This window comes from Etheostoma cragini, chromosome 23, assembly GCF_013103735.1.
Source record: "Etheostoma cragini isolate CJK2018 chromosome 23, CSU_Ecrag_1.0, whole genome shotgun sequence".
Taxonomy (NCBI): domain Eukaryota; kingdom Metazoa; phylum Chordata; class Actinopteri; order Perciformes; family Percidae; genus Etheostoma; species Etheostoma cragini.
The window spans coordinates 14,666,957-14,683,255 of record NC_048429.1 but is presented as its reverse complement, the minus strand read 5'-3'; the positions used below and the strand labels follow the sequence as shown (position 1 = coordinate 14,683,255).

Genomic DNA, 16,299 nt, shown 5'->3' with positions numbered 1-16,299 from the left:
CAGTTCTGAAGGCAAAAGGGGGTCCAACCCGTTACTAGCATGGGGTACCTAATAAAGTGGCCGGTGAGTGTACATGTCTGGAAGAGCTTAGTTATAAATTGTCAAATCATATTTTAGCTACTTTTTGGATTGGTATAATATAGGATTGAGAACTGTTGATTTACACCTCTATTGTCAGTCATTGATTGGACAGTGTTGGGGATGTCACCCTGCATCATCAGTGGCACATGAACCCCTGTAGAGAAACCTGTACTGCATAAGTGTTACAACAATTATCATAAATAGATAGATATTTATGGACCCCTAGAAAAATGGGAATTTACGGTGTTGCAGCAACAAAATCAGTCACACAGCACAGAATATAAATATGAATGAAATACTAGGAAAAATGTACATACACACAATATACATGAAATAATAATAACAGGAATAAAATAAAATAAAAAAATATTTGAATATATACAGGATGGGAAAACAAAATGTGCAACTGCTTAAATAGTATGCTAAAATATTATATGTATAAATATCATACATTGTACATGTGCCACTTATACATGTATGTAAAATACATGTCTGTATATGAGCCATTATACACATACATGTATTTTGCTTATACAAGATTGCATTCACAAACAGCAATTAGATATAATAGTAGTTTAGCTTTTGACACGAATGAATACTATAAATGAACTGCACGAGAATTAGTTTGGAAGCGGTCTGAGACGCCTCTTTTTCTTGTTTCTCCACAGGCGTTCGCTGAACGAGATGCAGAGGAGACATGTGCCACCGGGAGGAAATGCAGGAGCTGGCGCTAGTCTGATTGGAAGAGGTACGCATGGGTTTTTATGTCCTGAGCGTAGCCTTCCAGGCATACTTCCTTTCAGGCTGTATCCAAATTCAATGTCTTTTACCTGACTGGATATAGCCTTTAAAAGAATAGTTTGTCATTTTGGGAAATACGCTTAGTTATTTATTTATTTATTGCTAAGGTGGAGAAGAAGATCAATACCATTTTCATGTCTGTACAATACATATCCTAGAGCAAGGAGACAGTTAGCTTAGTCTAACACAATGACGTGAAGCAGGGCAAAACACCAAGCTGGAACTATTTCTTGGAATTGATGCAGCCAAGGTTTTACACTGGGCAAGTCAGGATCACAAGACTTGAGGGAGACACTGACCTGCCTAAAAATATATATATTTCCAGAACATAACTCCACAAAAACCACACAGTTTTTGCATTTTAGTTTTTGTATGTATTGAACAAGCATGATATAACATGCTAGTGTAACTATAGTCAGTTCAGTGTTACTGGAACATCTGTCCAGCATGTTCAGGTTGTGATCAGTGTCTCTGACTCTCAGGTACTGACTGGCAGCATCAGGGGAACATTCCCGAACACGCCTGTCCCAAGTGCAATGAGATCCTGCCGGACCTGGACTCCCTGCAGATCCACATCATGGACTGCATCAACTAGACCTCCATCATTACAAGCATCCATGACAACAACCACTATGCTAGCACCTTAATCTGAGTCTTCCTCTGCTTTAATCTTTACCTGAGACAGCTCATCACTGTTCCACGATAAACTCAGTTACATTTATTCTTGGATGGGAACACTTTGCTTTAAAATAATTTTATTGGGGAGATTTTAAAGCTGCATTGAGGGTTCTTTTGAAAATAATTGGTCTTCTAGTAGTTTGTTTGATTTGAGAATTGCTTGTACATATTTTGGATATAACGTAACATTTGGGGAAAAGAATTGAAAAATGAAGATTAACTTCTTCAAGGAATAACTGAAAAGCCTTTCATGTGCACATTAAATAAGTGCAGCATTCACAAGTTGCATTTGTTTACCAAGTATTTGGTTGCTGAAGGCTATTTTTATTTTTTGGGGGTTTCCCCGAGAAACTCCTTTTATATTTCTTGATTGAAAAGTATATTTTGGCTAATGACTGGGTTATTGGTGTGGGGGTGGTAAAAGGAGCATGCACCATGTAGGCACTTTAATATGAAGATACATTTTTTATTTTGACTGTGATGCAGATGATACTTGGTAATTAGAATATAAGATATTTAACTTGTAAATCAACCGATCCCTGTATACGACAGCCTTTGTATTTGTATGTGCAGGAAGCTCCAACACCCTGCTCATGATGTAATCTGCAGATTATAAATGACTTCTGAGTTCATGTTGTAATTCTGTGAATGAAAATAAAATGATTGCAAATTTCTGTCTGCTTTTAGTCATATTGTGACATAAATAAACTGGAAGATTATTTCTCCAACAAAGTATTTGAAAAACAGTTGAGTTTGAATTAATCCTTCTTCCTTTAATAATATCTTGTGTCAACATTACCAAAATAGCTTAGTTTTACAGTTGGTGTTCATCAGTAAAAATTACATGACTCGAAGCCTTGTTTTGACAGTGTATGCCACAGAATAAGGTGTTGTGGTGTGTGACTTTGGCGACAACTAGTGGTAGTATTGAAGTATAAGTATAACATACAATGAAATCAAAACTATGACATGACCCCTCAACCCATTGCATCGCAATCAATTTCAGCAGAAAAGTGGGTTCAATAGTATTTGTCACAATCGTATTTACTTTGAATTCATTCAATCCGTAAACGCCATTCTGTGACATAGAATTTTCTTTTCAGTTAGGCAGATCTTTGGGCAGCTACCAGAACTTTAACAACACAGCAGGGTCCTTCGTTTAGCGCCAGTTTAGATTTTCTCCCCTTGTTCCGAATGTAGGTAGTTAGGGCTACAAGATTAATATCTTGATTTTAATCAAATAAAACCCATGACTTGTACATGACTACGCGCAGTGCTAATTATTGGGGAACAAATAACACATTGACAGGTTGAAAGTAGTTGAAAAGTCCGTCAAAGTGGCAGTTTAGAGCTCGCAAAGGACACAAAGCTGTAACGGTAGCTCTAGAACCAGAGGTAAGTTGGCTACTAGCTATTATCTTTGAGTAACGTGAAACATGCAAATACATGGACAGTTTATTTGAAAGCTAACCTTTTATTTTGCTTTTCATTTTGATATTTGTAGAAGAAGAAAAAGCGAAATTCATACCCTCAAATGTTGACGTGTAGCTAGTTTAACTTGCAATATTGAACTGTCTGTCAGTTTAAAGGGGTCCTGTGAAGCAGGCCACATAATAAAGCCTCTCCTGACAGAGGCTGAACCTGAATTTCAATAATTCACTCATCTTTTTTAAATAGAAGTTCCTTTACACTATAGTCAGCCTGTGTTTTGCCTGCACAACGTTTTGGTGCACTGGCCAGATAGGCCAGATGTTTGGAAGGCAGTTTTGTCTTATACACACTGTATATACACTAGAGCCCGACCGATGAAGGATTTTTTAAGGCCGATATTGATACGATATTATAAAAAAATCAGCCAATATATCAGGCAATATGTATTTTAAAAAAAATCCAGAAACACGTTACAAAACATAAACCGATTTCTCTAACATTAGTTATTTGTAATATTTATGAGTTCTTACTAAAATAATATAATAATAATTAGTTTTATTATCACAACATAACAGAGGAACATCAAAGTAGATTAAAGTTCTGATGAATAAAATGTATAAAAATACAAACTTAAGATATGATACTTAAAGTCCTTTGAACAAAAACACATTAACAAAAAAATAATCAGTGTTGCCAACAGGGACGATGTAGAGCACCCTCTGGTGGCCAAACTATGTAACGCCAGGACTCATGGTTGCACTCACATGCTTGACAATCCATCAATTTTTTTAATAGTAGTTTATCAGAATCATTTATTTGTCAGTATGAATGATTCTGATGAATGAATATTTAAAAACAAAGTTATTACTTTATATATCGGCCCGCCGAATATCGGTCAGGCTCTAATACACATTGGTTATGGTGCTTCCACAATGGTGACATTACTTTCCATTACATGATGAATGCCACTATGTGTGCTGTGTTTACACGAAAATACTTTACCGGTGTGGATACACAGCCAACTTTTAGTGCAAGTAATTTTTAATTATCAAAATAAAGTATTCTCAAGGCAGGACTTTACCTATGTACAAATACATTATAGTGTTATACTATTTTGTACAGTGTAATGTAGTGTGACACTGGTTGAATGAAATATTTGCCCATGTAAACAACATTTGAATTAGTTAAGGGTGAAAGGTAAACTTCTATCCACATTCCGACTTGCATCAGAGCATTGGAATGTACGTACAGTAGCATCTGCGTTAAACATGACACAAAAATGCACAGAAACTGCAACTAAATGTTGAACTGATAAAGTCATTACGCAGTACTGTTTAACAACATTATGCAAAATGAGAATAAATAAGGAAATGTTGTCATTGTTGCAGCAGATAAGAGAGGACAGATATGCTACAATTGATACTAAGCTGACCCAAGAAAACACAGTAAACAACACACAGTGACACATTTAAATTATATTTCCAAACATTTTCTCTAGAAATAAAGCATGCCACTGTGGCCAGGCATACAGATCCAGTCTTATTTTCTTAGGTCTTTAAACAATGTTATTTTAAGAGCTGCCAAATTAGTCTATTCTTCACTCCACACAATAATATCAGTGTCTGCCTTCTTGTAGGTCACCAGTTCTTCTAAAATCAGCACGAACATTCTCATCTCTAAAATGGAAAGTAAGTACAGCATCAATGGATTCAAAACACATTGAAGTACAACGTTATTAATAGATCACATCATAAGTCAGTTTATGTCTTCTCTGTCCAGGTGAGGATGATCTGGACATTCTGACGGCGCTGCTGGCTGAGAGCGAGGGAGTCGATGAAGAACAGGGCGGCCAGGAGCAGGCAGACAACTTGGACGACCTGTTTGACGCCGACAATGATGAGGAAGAGGACTACAAAGAGGGTGTCGAGGAGGAAGGGCGAGATGTGTCGGATCACTTTGGAGATGTGGCAGACATTGAAACTGAAGAGGAAGACACTAAAAGAAAAGAAAGTGGTGGAGAAGCCTGTGAGAGCCTGGACAGGTCCAAGGAAGATTTACAAGGTTTGTGCCCCTAAAATCTCTCCTCTCGTCCAATTTATGGTCCTGCGTTGAATCTAAGGCGTAGGTACATGCGCAGGTACGCGTAGATTCAGGTCCAACGCCGTAGTCTGACAGGCACCTCCCAAAAGATTTAGCTACACATCGTGCCGATCCAAACCGCAACAACTGATTGGTCCTTTTGGCCGTGGCTTGGTAGCATTGCATTCACCATTGCTCATTTCCAGGTTCTCCTTCTCTCCTCTGTAAACAACAAAACATCAGGTTAGTGTGCACAGGGGAGACAACAGAGTTGGTCCTTGCTCCGAAGCTAATCCCTGTCCCTCTCACACTTGCTCTACCACACACTCCCCAGCATACACACATGCCGGCCCTACTATTCTCTCAAAGACATAGGCTAGTATAAATAAGTATAAACTTCAGGCCACTTACGTAGGCTCTGCGTACATTCTACAATCAACCATAAATCCACCTTAATTTGCTTTTAGTTGATGTACAATGTAATGTTTGTGTTTACCAGTGTTATGTCTTCCTTCCTCAGATGAGCTGAGGCGCATGCAGGAGCAGATGCAGCGGTTGCAGCAGCAGCTGGAAGCAAGCCAGAAGGTTTCCACATCATCTTCCACTCCGGTCACGGCTGCAGGGAGCACGAGCGTCCCAAAACCAATGCACGAGCGTCCCAAACCCATGACTCCCAAACCGACACCCACTCCACGGCCAACCGCCAAACCGGCCCAGGCCAAAGCAGCCTCTACCACAGCAAACACCAAGGCACAGTCAGGTAAACATTTAGTTGTTCACCAGCCACACTGGTTGACACATTCAGTCCAATGGCCACTTTTGTTATTTGATTTTACACATAATGTGCAGAATATATTGATAAAGACCCAAACAAATGCAAATGACTTCAGTTGCAACAAAAGTCAATTGTGTTTCTGTTTTCTCCTTGTCTTTTGACAGCAGAAACGTCTTCCCCTGCTCCAGTCAGAGGAGGAGGTCTCAAGCTCCAGGAGTCCACTGACTTTTTTGATCAGCTGAACAATGCGGACTCCTTCAAACGTAAACCCAGGCTAGCTCATAATCCCAAACCAAGCACATCGTCAGGTAAAACCTATCCTTACGCAAAGCATTTACATAAACCAGAATTACTGGAAGCGTTTTGTCATGGAATTTAGTCATGGTATATTAATGAATAAATGAAATTATACTTGTGCATTTATTTGAGTGTATTTCACTTTTTTCTCACCAGAAGACAGAGGACCGCTGGTGGAGATAAAGATTGGCAGCTCCTTCCAGCCAGTAGAGAGCACCAGTCAGGTTTTCAAACCTGTGCGTTCACCTCCAGCCTCTCAGAGCAAACCTGCATCGGCTGCATCAGCAGGACAGCCCAAGCCTTCTTCTCTTCCTCCCCTTCCTAAGGATGTGGGGGTTGAGAAATACTCAGGACTGCGGCTAAGGTGAGGACACTGATAAGAGATGATAACACAGGCCTTTTCTTAAAAATCTGAAGTGAAAAAAAGTCTCATGCCGGGCTCTTTTCCGATTCAGAAAGCCGCGTGTTTCCTCCAGCGAGATGGACCGCAAGATGGCCGATCGCCGTCTTATCCGTCTATCCCAGGTACCGGAGCGCTTGGCCCGGGAGAAGCTGGAGGATAGCGACTGGGTGACCTTCGCTGTGTTGGTCAACAAAGTCACACAACAAAGCAGCAGCAGTGTAGGTCTATGCTCAAGCCTCCCATCTATGGTTGTAACCCTCTGTGTTTGGCTCAGAACTGTGACATGTAAAAGGTTTCAAATCACAAAACACATCTCAAAGTTGTTGTGATTTAAAGACTTTTTTAGCATACTTAACAATAATACTGAATGTTTTTTATGCTGTGGAGTTTTGCTATTTTGCTGTTTCTACTAACTTTTGTGAAGCAAGGATACAAAAACATCCATGGCATGTAAAAATTCACCATGTAAAATATATATATTTCACCCGCTGTCTGTCAGCTGCTCACATTGTTTGCCTTTTGCTAAAATATTAGAAAACACTAAAGCAGAACCAGAAAACCCAATCCGTTATGAATTTGGTTTTGCTCCATTATTTCTGAGACCAATTGTTGCCAAATTTCAGATATTCGATCCAATAAACTAGGGACCGTTTTGATTGTGTGACATTTTTTTACAGTATGTGGTATGTGAAAGCAAACCAAACCAAATGAAAAAAGCAACAATGTTGCAACTTCACCCCTGAATTGCACTGAGTCCAACGAACTAGAGGTGTGAAAGTGGCTTAAGTTCTGTTCCATACAGACACATCTATTCAAGAATAGAGGCAGTATATCTTTGGTAGAATGACTTGTAGCCAGTGCAATTCAGTAACAGATAACAGAATATTTGATGGAGTGCTTCCTCTCCTCAGGGCAAAACCTTTAGCATCTGGAAACTGAACGACCTGCATAACCTGGAAGTGTTTGTGTCCCTGCTCCTGTTCGGCGAAGTTCACAAAGAGCACTGGAAGACGGAGCCGGGCACCGTCATCGGACTCCTCAACCCAAACCCCATGAAGCAGAAAGAAGGATATGACGGGGTGAGTGGACAGTCTGAACTGAATACAACGTACACACAGCTGGGAGTCTTCTGAATGTAGAAACCAGGGTTTGGTTTCAGTACCTTCACATTGATGCAATCTTTTTACAGCTGTCAGTGTTGAGAGCCTCAAGTCACTTCCACCAATCAGAAGTTACATTTTACTGTGGATCCTAACCTTCTTGAACACTGCTGATTTTACAAAAAAAGATGAACTATGCATAGATGTTAATAGAGCGGAAGGATTTAAAGTCTAAATCGTGTAACAAAAAAATAGGTTTTAAATTAAAAATTTAATTAAAAATTGCATGTCACTGTTAGCTCATTGCCCTCAAAAACTGAAAAGCTTCACTAAAGTAAAGTGATAACCTTGTTTTATTGATGTTTTAATGAATTGGTTTCAAGACTTTTTTTTTGTCATTGACTGGTCTGGCAGCTAAAGCGTTGGCCAATAAAAGCCTAAAACAGACTGGTGGTTTTGGGTGAAAAAAGCCAGTAAGGATGTCAGCATTGCATGCAAAAAAAGGTGTTAAGAGAGGAATGTGGCGACAAAAGCCCAAGCTGTTAACACACACACACACACCCGAACACACACACACACACACACACACACACACACACACACACACACACGCTCTCTCACTCTCTCTCACTCACTCTCATCCACCCTTATGGCAGTTTGGGTTGGCAGTCTCTCATCTCAGACGAGACTATATCTTATTTTTGAAGCCTAGTTCAGACCAAAGATTCGCGGCAAGACGGCAAGAGAGATTGGCACGGGGTACTTTCCATAAAATCATCTCTCAATGCAAATCAAGCCAGCAAACTGATATCAAACCATGTGACTCTGTAGGTATGGTGAAGGGTGTGTGATGATGGGGCGGCATTTTAATTCCAAAGGCCGAGGGAACTTTATCAGGATGCATAGTATTCTGGATCCATGAAAAAGCTGGCCTTTAAAAATGAAAATCTGCTTCTTCTCCTTCCTCTTTTTAGTCAACTTTAGCACGGTTGTGTAAACTTATGAGCAACACTGTATGTGTGGTGCCCAAGAGGGCAAATCAATACTTTTTGCAAGTTTTACCAGTTAAACAAACAAACAATAAGCCATATAACAAGTGTTGGTGGCATTGGATCAGGCCAAGGTGGCGTTTTCTGCGTGACGTGGGGGGATGCAGACGCTCCGTATATTTCTTCTGCTTCTACAGAAGTTGTAACTGATTTATTTTCCCTCTCTTTTCAAATTTCACCCCATGTTCAGTCCTTGTTTTGTATTAATCTGTCCCTGTGTATTTTATTGTTGTTAAAGTGTAATCTGTTTACACTTGTTTTTATTATGTGAAGCACTTTGAACTGCTCTAGCGCACGAATTGTGCCATATAAATAAAAAAATTGCTTGTAGTTTTTCTTCAAAAAGGACTGAAACGATTAAATTGCCATCTAAATTACGGCACATTAGTTTTCTGTTGATGAACTCATCGATACATTGACTAATTGTAACTGAGTAAAATAACGACAGCATATTATAAATCTGTAAAACAAACATATCAAGTACAAAATGAGTCCCAGCCACAAGGAGAAGAAAATAAAAGAGAGACAAGGCAACCCAGGAAAAGAGCTGATTTGTAGCGTATCGTATGCGTCTGTTATACTTTATGATTTCAATGTTCATCAGTTGTTTTTACTGCAAGCTGTTTCCCCTTTCAGATATTAAAGCTTGTGTTGAATGTGTGCAGGTGAGCCTGACGGTGGACAACCCCCAGAAGGTGTTGCTGATGGGCGAAGCTCAGGACTATAGCAACTGCAAAGGGATGAAGAAGAACGGAGACCCCTGCTCTCAGATCGTCAACATGGTGGGCCCATCTTCTCCGTGTGTGTGTGTTTAGCTGTGTTCGAACCCGTTCACTCATTGTACATGAAATAGTGAACGTTATACTAGGTTATTTGCGATAACGTTGTTGAATATCGCGATAACCATAGATATATATATGTTCTATATCTGTGGTGACAATGATATTAGTTGCGATAAACTAACAGATATTAGATAAAACATTGAGCAAATTAAACATTGAATTGACAATGATAGGCACTACTACAAAAGAATGACATACAGTATACTCTTTAAAGTGCAGTTTTCTGCTGATAGTTTCTGTCAACTAACGCAAACAATCTTGTAGTGTCTATCGTGATATGTCGCAACCTTTCGCGATACGTATATTGTGTTAATATTGCGATTACGATTTAAAAAAAACAATGTGTTGTGCAGCCCTGCTGTATAGAGAACAACCAAACAAGATTTTGGATACTCACTGAAAACATGTTGGCGTCAGTAGCTGCTCCGGTTATTTGCGTGATGGAGACGCGACATTCCCTTTTAAAACTTCCCATAAACAAACCGAGCACTCAGGAGAATGGTAAAAGGTTGTATATATGTTCCATGTTACATTTTCCAATTTAGAAAGGAAAGCCTGCTCCATTTTACCAGTTTTTGCGGTGACTTCTGTTTCTCTGGGAAAACACGGCCGTGTTGCATTATGGGGTACAGGAGTAAACTTGAGGCTACGTCGTATGTACACTCAAATTAGTTGTGCATTTTGGGTATTTTACAATGGACTAAAAACTGAATAAAATTGGCAAACACACTAAATATTGCACTACTTCCGTGATAGGGAACGGTTTTGAACATAGTTTTTGTGTCAGGGATCAGGATTCCATCATATCTTTTTTTTTTTTATTATTGATTCAACCTTTATTTACACAAGATCAATGAGGGGGGAAGCCCTCATTTTCAGTGACATCGAGTCAGTTACAAAGAAAACAACACAGCAAAGGAAGCAACACAACCATTAGTATTTTTATTTTTTAAAGATTATTTTTTTGGGGCTTTTCATTTTGTTATAGTAGTGACAGTGGATAGACATGAAACGGGGAGAGACATGGGGGAGGACACCCGGGCCGTTGCAGGACTCAGCCTACCTGGGGCAAATGCTCGTACTGGCTTAGCTAGAGGCCGCCCCTCAACACCAGCATTAGAACATAGACACTAAAACTTTCTGAGATGGAAAAAAAATGATAAACAGACCAGGACAACCAGGATGCAAAATAAATACAACTATGTAAAGCAACTACAAGGAGATGTCCAAAATCTAATTTCTAAAATGTCCAATAGGCACAATTGAGTTGATTTTTTTTTTTTTTTTTTTTTTTTTTTTTACTTGTCTCTGTGTGTCTGTTTGATTACAGTACGAGTGCCAGTACTGTCAGTATCACGTCAAGGCCCAGTATAAGCAGATGAGCTCGAAGAGGTCCGAGTTGCAGTCGGCTTTTTCTGGAAAGGCTCCCAACAGGTTGAAGGGGAAGGGCGGCAGCCTGAAGGAGCGGCTGTGTCAGGACGGCTTCCACTACGGCGGTGTGTCCTCAGCCGCCTGCGCCGCCTCACTGTGAGTGATGTTGGATGTTGTCGTTTCATTGTATATTCCTTTAAATGCTTGTTTTTTTTCCTGGCCAGTTTTCTACAAACCTTCTGTTTAATGCACAGTATCTGTTGAATTCAAATAATAAACCTTATACTACTATTACTACTTAATACATTTTAAAATTCAACTGACAGAAGACAGTGATGCATATCGAGGCCACAACCCTGTACAATATGGATTCTGGCAGGAAATGTGTTTGTATTTTTACAGTGTGTGTTGAAGTCAGTTTGTGCAGGCCAACTGCAAGTTCTGAACCAAGGAGCTCTGTGTGGGACTGGGCAGAATCTAAGCAGCTGGGCATTTTCAGTAAAAGGTCTGTGTGTTGCAGAACGGCGTCCAAACCGAACAAACCCGCCCAGACGACTCTGAGCAAGCTGTTTGTGAAAGGCTCGGCTAAGCTCGTGGATCAGGCCAAGAGGCTGGGTAAGGACCAATCGTCTCTCTCTCTCTCTCTCTCTCTCTCTCTCTCTCTCTCTCTCTCTCTCTCTCTCTCTCTCTCTCTCTCTCTCTCTCTCTCTCTCTCTCTCTCTCTCTTACACACACTCATGCACACAAACACAAAGGCTGCCAGTTAACCTTGGCTAGTTTTCTCTTTTGAATATATAGAAATATTTATTATCAATCAGTTATTTATATATGTGTGTGTGTGTGTGTGTCTGTCTGTCTGTCTTTCTGTCTGTCTGTCTGTCTGTCTGTCTTTCTTTCTTTCTTTTCTAGCCATGAGTTCTGGTGAAGTTTCAGGTTGTTCAAATGAATTTAAGAGCCTGCTGTCAACGCCAACCCCCGGAGCTCTGCAGCTAAAGAAGCACTTGGCACAGGGCGGCCACTCAGGTACACCACCTGGAAATACGTATCTCTGTGCCTGTTCACCACTTTAGCTGAGAATAAATGAAAAGTTTAATGCCATTTGAGTGCCATCAAAGGGCCCATACCTCATTGGATTACAAGACACATTTAATCATCCATATCTAATTTTGAATTGGACCCCATGTGATCTGATAAAAAGCAACAGTTGCCAACTCTTACTGGTATATTTTCTTCATGAACTCCCATGCATTCCCTAAATATGATGCCAATTTGAAGGTCTCTTTTCAAACAACCATTTCAGACAATGTGAGTCATTCATATCTATCTACTCACTTGTGGTCTTTAACTCATTATTTAAAAAATTTCACAACATTAAGAGTTAAGTAAGAAAAATAAAATGATACTCAGTTTCTATTTCTCTCAGATGACACACTGGACACATTCCATTATTCTTCCACAGCAGCTTACCAACACATTTAAATATGAAGAGGAAGTATGTCAGCTTTAATTTGAGCACAAAAAGACTAGATTACGGTATTCGAACATAAGAAGTCCATTTGAATCTCAAAGCAATTTAGAATTTAGTCCAGTGATGTTCATTTTCTATGTCAATATATTCAAGTCCGCCCTTTTTTTATTTACCTTTTTATTATCCATCTTCAGTCTCCAAAGATGCTGGGGGAGCTGCAGTTCAGTCCATCTCAGCCTCAGACCTGCTGAAGCAGCAGAAACAGAGGCAGCGGGAGTTTCTGCAGAACCGGCGGCGGCGGGCAGACGAGATCCAGAAGAGGGGGCTGCATAGCTCAGCGGGGCCCAGACCCGGGTCTACATCCTCACTGGGCCGAGATGGTCTGAAGTCCCCCAAAGCAGCTTCTGAGGTCCCCAAGGCCAGCCAAAGCCCCGCAGCTCCCCACGCTCCCACCCTGGGCCGTGGCTTCTCTGAGGGGGAAGACATCCTCTTCTTTGAGAACGGTCCGCCTCCGTTGCCCGCCCCCAGCGCTCTCAGCCTATCAACCGCCAAGCTGGCTGCTCTGAAGAAGCTGAGAAACAAAGGGGCGGGGCTTGAAAAGGAAGACCCCAACGCTGTGAAGAGGAAGAGGAGTAACGGCAGTGAGATCAGCGCCCGAGTGGAGAAGAATCTGACCTCACCCAATGGTACACAGTCGCAGCACACTGAGCTCTTACAGCCACCGTATGTCTCCAACGTACACCTAGCTGAGTTTAGACATTTAACTTGGTAGCAGCTCACATAAGAAAAGAAATTCATGACAGATGACAAAGAGCTCACTAATGAATGTAAAGACATTTGAGCACTTGATTTGATTATTGAAATATAGAATTTTGCTCCCAGTAAAGTTGCGTATAAAATGAGTTGTTATAACCGCTCCTTTAACCCACTGTGCAGGTGAATCGTCCAATAATGACGAAGAGGAGCCGGCCCAGAAGAAGAAGCGAGAGCAGCTCCTCTACATCCAGTCAGAGGAATTTCAAAAGATTCTGAATGCCAAATCTCTCCACGGAGCTGCACTACAGGCGGTACGACCAGTGGCACTTTACCATGTGCTATATCTGTTAAGACTTGTTTTGCTTAGACCATTTTGATTGACATCTTTTACACGTAGATACATAAGGTAGATCTGCGGTCTCAGCAGCTGCATTTCTACATGAAAAATATTGTAAATTGTGCATGACTTTTTGGTCTAAATCTTCTCTCTCTCTCTCTCTCTCTCTCTCTCTCTCTCTCAGGCTGAGTACCAACTGCAAGAGAAGTACTTTGATCCACTGGTGAAGAAGGAGCAGATGGAGGAGAAGATGAAGGGCATCAGAGAAATGAAGTGTTGTGCTGTATCCTGTAAAAAGGTACAGAGTTAAATTGACACCCATTTAGTTCAGATATAGTAGTATATAGTAGTACTATATAGTAGTAGTATATAGTAGTATTTGTGTACGATATAGTACACAAAGTACAGTATGTATACTGTTTAATACGTCAACAGATCGCATATAGACATATACACATACAGTCTATTTCGGGGATGACTCCCGGGATTGATCCTGTGCCGTTGGATACTCCACTGGATGCATGTCTTTTTATCAGATGTCAATTTCCTTCCGCTTTCTTTGTGTTGCCATTCTAAACTCCGGTGGATTTCTGAGGACTATGGACTACTGCTCCTCAGATCTCTGCTGGGTAAATCTAGACAGCTAGCTAGACTATCTGTCCAGTTTTCTGTTGCATGACTCCTTACATACAACGTACTTACTTACAAGGTACACATATAAACAGACACATTGAAACAACCACATTTACTACAACAACAACTGATATATCAAAGTAAGCAAGATAATTTGTTCAGCAGTACAGAGTCCTTCTGCACCTCCGAGACCTGTAGATATAAAGGGTGGTTGGTGTCATTGACAATAGTTAGGACAAGGCGTGAGATGGCTCCATCGTTCAGGTCTGAGATGTCGGGTGTAGGGGAGCTGATCATTTGTGTGTGAGTTTGTTCTTGTTAGAAAACGGGGGAACTGTACAGCATGATGGGTTGACTGTGTCTCAGTTAGAAGAAGGAAAAGTAAGCTGTTATTTCTGTTCCTATGTTTCCAGTGTGGTTACACATACTTCAAGCCGGCGGATCGTTGTGTGGAGGAGAATCATGACCTGCGGTGGCACGATGCCCTAAAACGTTTCTTTAAATGCCCCTGTGGACAGAGAGCCATCGCTCTGGACAGACTGCCAAACAAACACTGCAGGTACGTTAAATACATATTTCTCAAGCTCTATGTCTTTCCTTCAATAGTTTGGCCAGTAAATGATATGTACATTAACTAATGTTTTACCATTTCAGTAACTGTGGTCTGTTTAAATGGGAGCGTGATGGGATGCTGAAGGTAAAATCTCTCTCTGACTCATGGATTACCTCTACTGGTTCTCTCTCATTGAAAGGAAACAGACCTGATGTTGCTCTTTACGTTTTTTATTGCAGGAGAAAAAGGGGCCAAAGATTGCCGGAGAGCTTCTGCAGCCTCGAGGAGAGGAGCACGGCAAGTTCCTCAACAGCATGCAAGTGAACGCACCAGGGTTTTTAAAATAATTTTTGTAAATTAAGTTTCTTTGTAGCCTTTTTACATATGTATGAATTATGTTTTTAAAGCTTGATGTTGTGTAATTGTTTATGGAGATTTGAAAGTCTTTGATTATATTGGAGATGGAAATAAGATGATTAAAGCAATCGTTTGCATGATTTTATGTCAAATGTCCGTTTCACTGAAAAAGCTGAGTACACAGATTCTGGTGTGGATCCAAAATCCTAAAATATATAATAGTGTGTAGCAAACATTTTTGAACTTAATTCAGCAACATTAAAGAGCCCCTATTATATTCCTTTTAAGCGTCATATTTGTACTCTTGGGGTCTTGGGCTGCTTAATTAATTGAAATTGTATCAAAATCGCAATAAGGACTAGTGCAATATCCAAATTGCAAGGAGGGGAGGGGCGCAGCATTTGTTAAAGGCAAAATATGTGTCAAACCATTCTGAATGAAGTATTGTGGCGCTGCAGAGACGTCCCGTCCAACAAATCGTTTGTTTGGTACAGATTGTTACAAAAATCACACTGTAATAATTTTATTTTCTTTCAATGTTAATAATTTTGAATAAAAATGAGAATAATGATACAAAAATGATTATTTCCTCCATTATCGTGAATCATATTGCAATCACATTATCAGTCAAATTAATTGCAAGTATATTTTTTCCTCATATCGTGCTTTTTGCTTAGATGTTCAAAGAAATATCTTGTGTTTCTCATACTGCCCATAGCTGCAGCGTCTCTGTCTGCTCTGATTGGTCGGCTGGACCACTCTGTTGTTATTGGTCAACCAAATTCAATTTTGTATTCAAATTTTATAGTAGCCGCGGTGTTCTGGCACAAGAGCCGTGAAATGACGTCACCATGCCAGTCGTGGACAGGACAGATGATGACAGGAAAGGGGAGAGGGAGGGAGAAAACCCCCACACATGCGCGCCTGCTCTACCAACTGAGCTATCTGGGCGCCCACCTCAAGACTAGCGTAGCAGGTTCGCCTGAACAAATGTCTGTGTGATCTGCTTTTCTTTAATACCCCTCTCTTCTTCTCTACTACTTCTTACTTATTCACAGATCATTTTGTTTGTACGCCCTCTAATGTTTAGGAGAATACTACAACTAACAAAGCGTTTAACACAAACGTATATCTGAAGCTTAAGGCAGCACCAATGGGCAGCACACATGAAAAACTGGTCTGGCATTCTCAATCAGTGGTATCACTAACTAAGGAACGTAAGAATACTTTTTAAGACAATTGAGGAAAAAGTGCTCCCTGTGGAAAAGAAAGCTCCATCTATTACATA

General features: G+C 40.4%; 2 protein-coding genes across 3 annotated transcripts in view; both read left to right on the top strand.

Annotated features, from left to right (window-relative positions):
* optn (optineurin) overlaps positions 1-2,234 on the top strand; it is a 12,554-nt gene extending 10,320 nt beyond the window's left edge. The window contains exons 12-13 of the mRNA XM_034863373.1: positions 750-829; positions 1,365-2,234. Of these exons, the coding sequence (XP_034719264.1) occupies positions 750-829; positions 1,365-1,477 (193 nt within the window). The 3' untranslated portion in view covers positions 1,478-2,234. The remainder of the gene's footprint in view (positions 1-749; positions 830-1,364) is intronic.
* A 459-nt stretch (positions 2,235-2,693) lies between these two features.
* Positions 2,694-15,148, top strand: mcm10 (minichromosome maintenance 10 replication initiation factor). Of its 2 annotated transcripts, none has more exons than XM_034863359.1 (18): positions 2,694-2,955; positions 4,628-4,679; positions 4,771-5,052; positions 5,591-5,830; positions 6,010-6,153; positions 6,302-6,506; positions 6,598-6,763; positions 7,457-7,624; positions 9,360-9,476; positions 10,867-11,063; positions 11,428-11,522; positions 11,817-11,930; positions 12,570-13,061; positions 13,312-13,442; positions 13,653-13,766; positions 14,515-14,660; positions 14,756-14,798; positions 14,894-15,148. In XM_034863359.1, the coding sequence occupies exons 2-18, from the start codon at positions 4,673-4,675 to the stop codon at positions 14,999-15,001; spliced, it is 2,769 nt and encodes a 922-aa protein (XP_034719250.1). In that variant the 5' UTR covers positions 2,694-2,955; positions 4,628-4,672; the 3' UTR covers positions 15,002-15,148. The 2 variants fall into 2 exon arrangements, with proteins under 2 accessions (XP_034719250.1, XP_034719249.1); XM_034863358.1 differs by having other exon boundaries at positions 2,696-2,955; positions 6,299-6,506.
* The last annotated feature ends 1,151 nt before the right edge of the window (positions 15,149-16,299 follow it).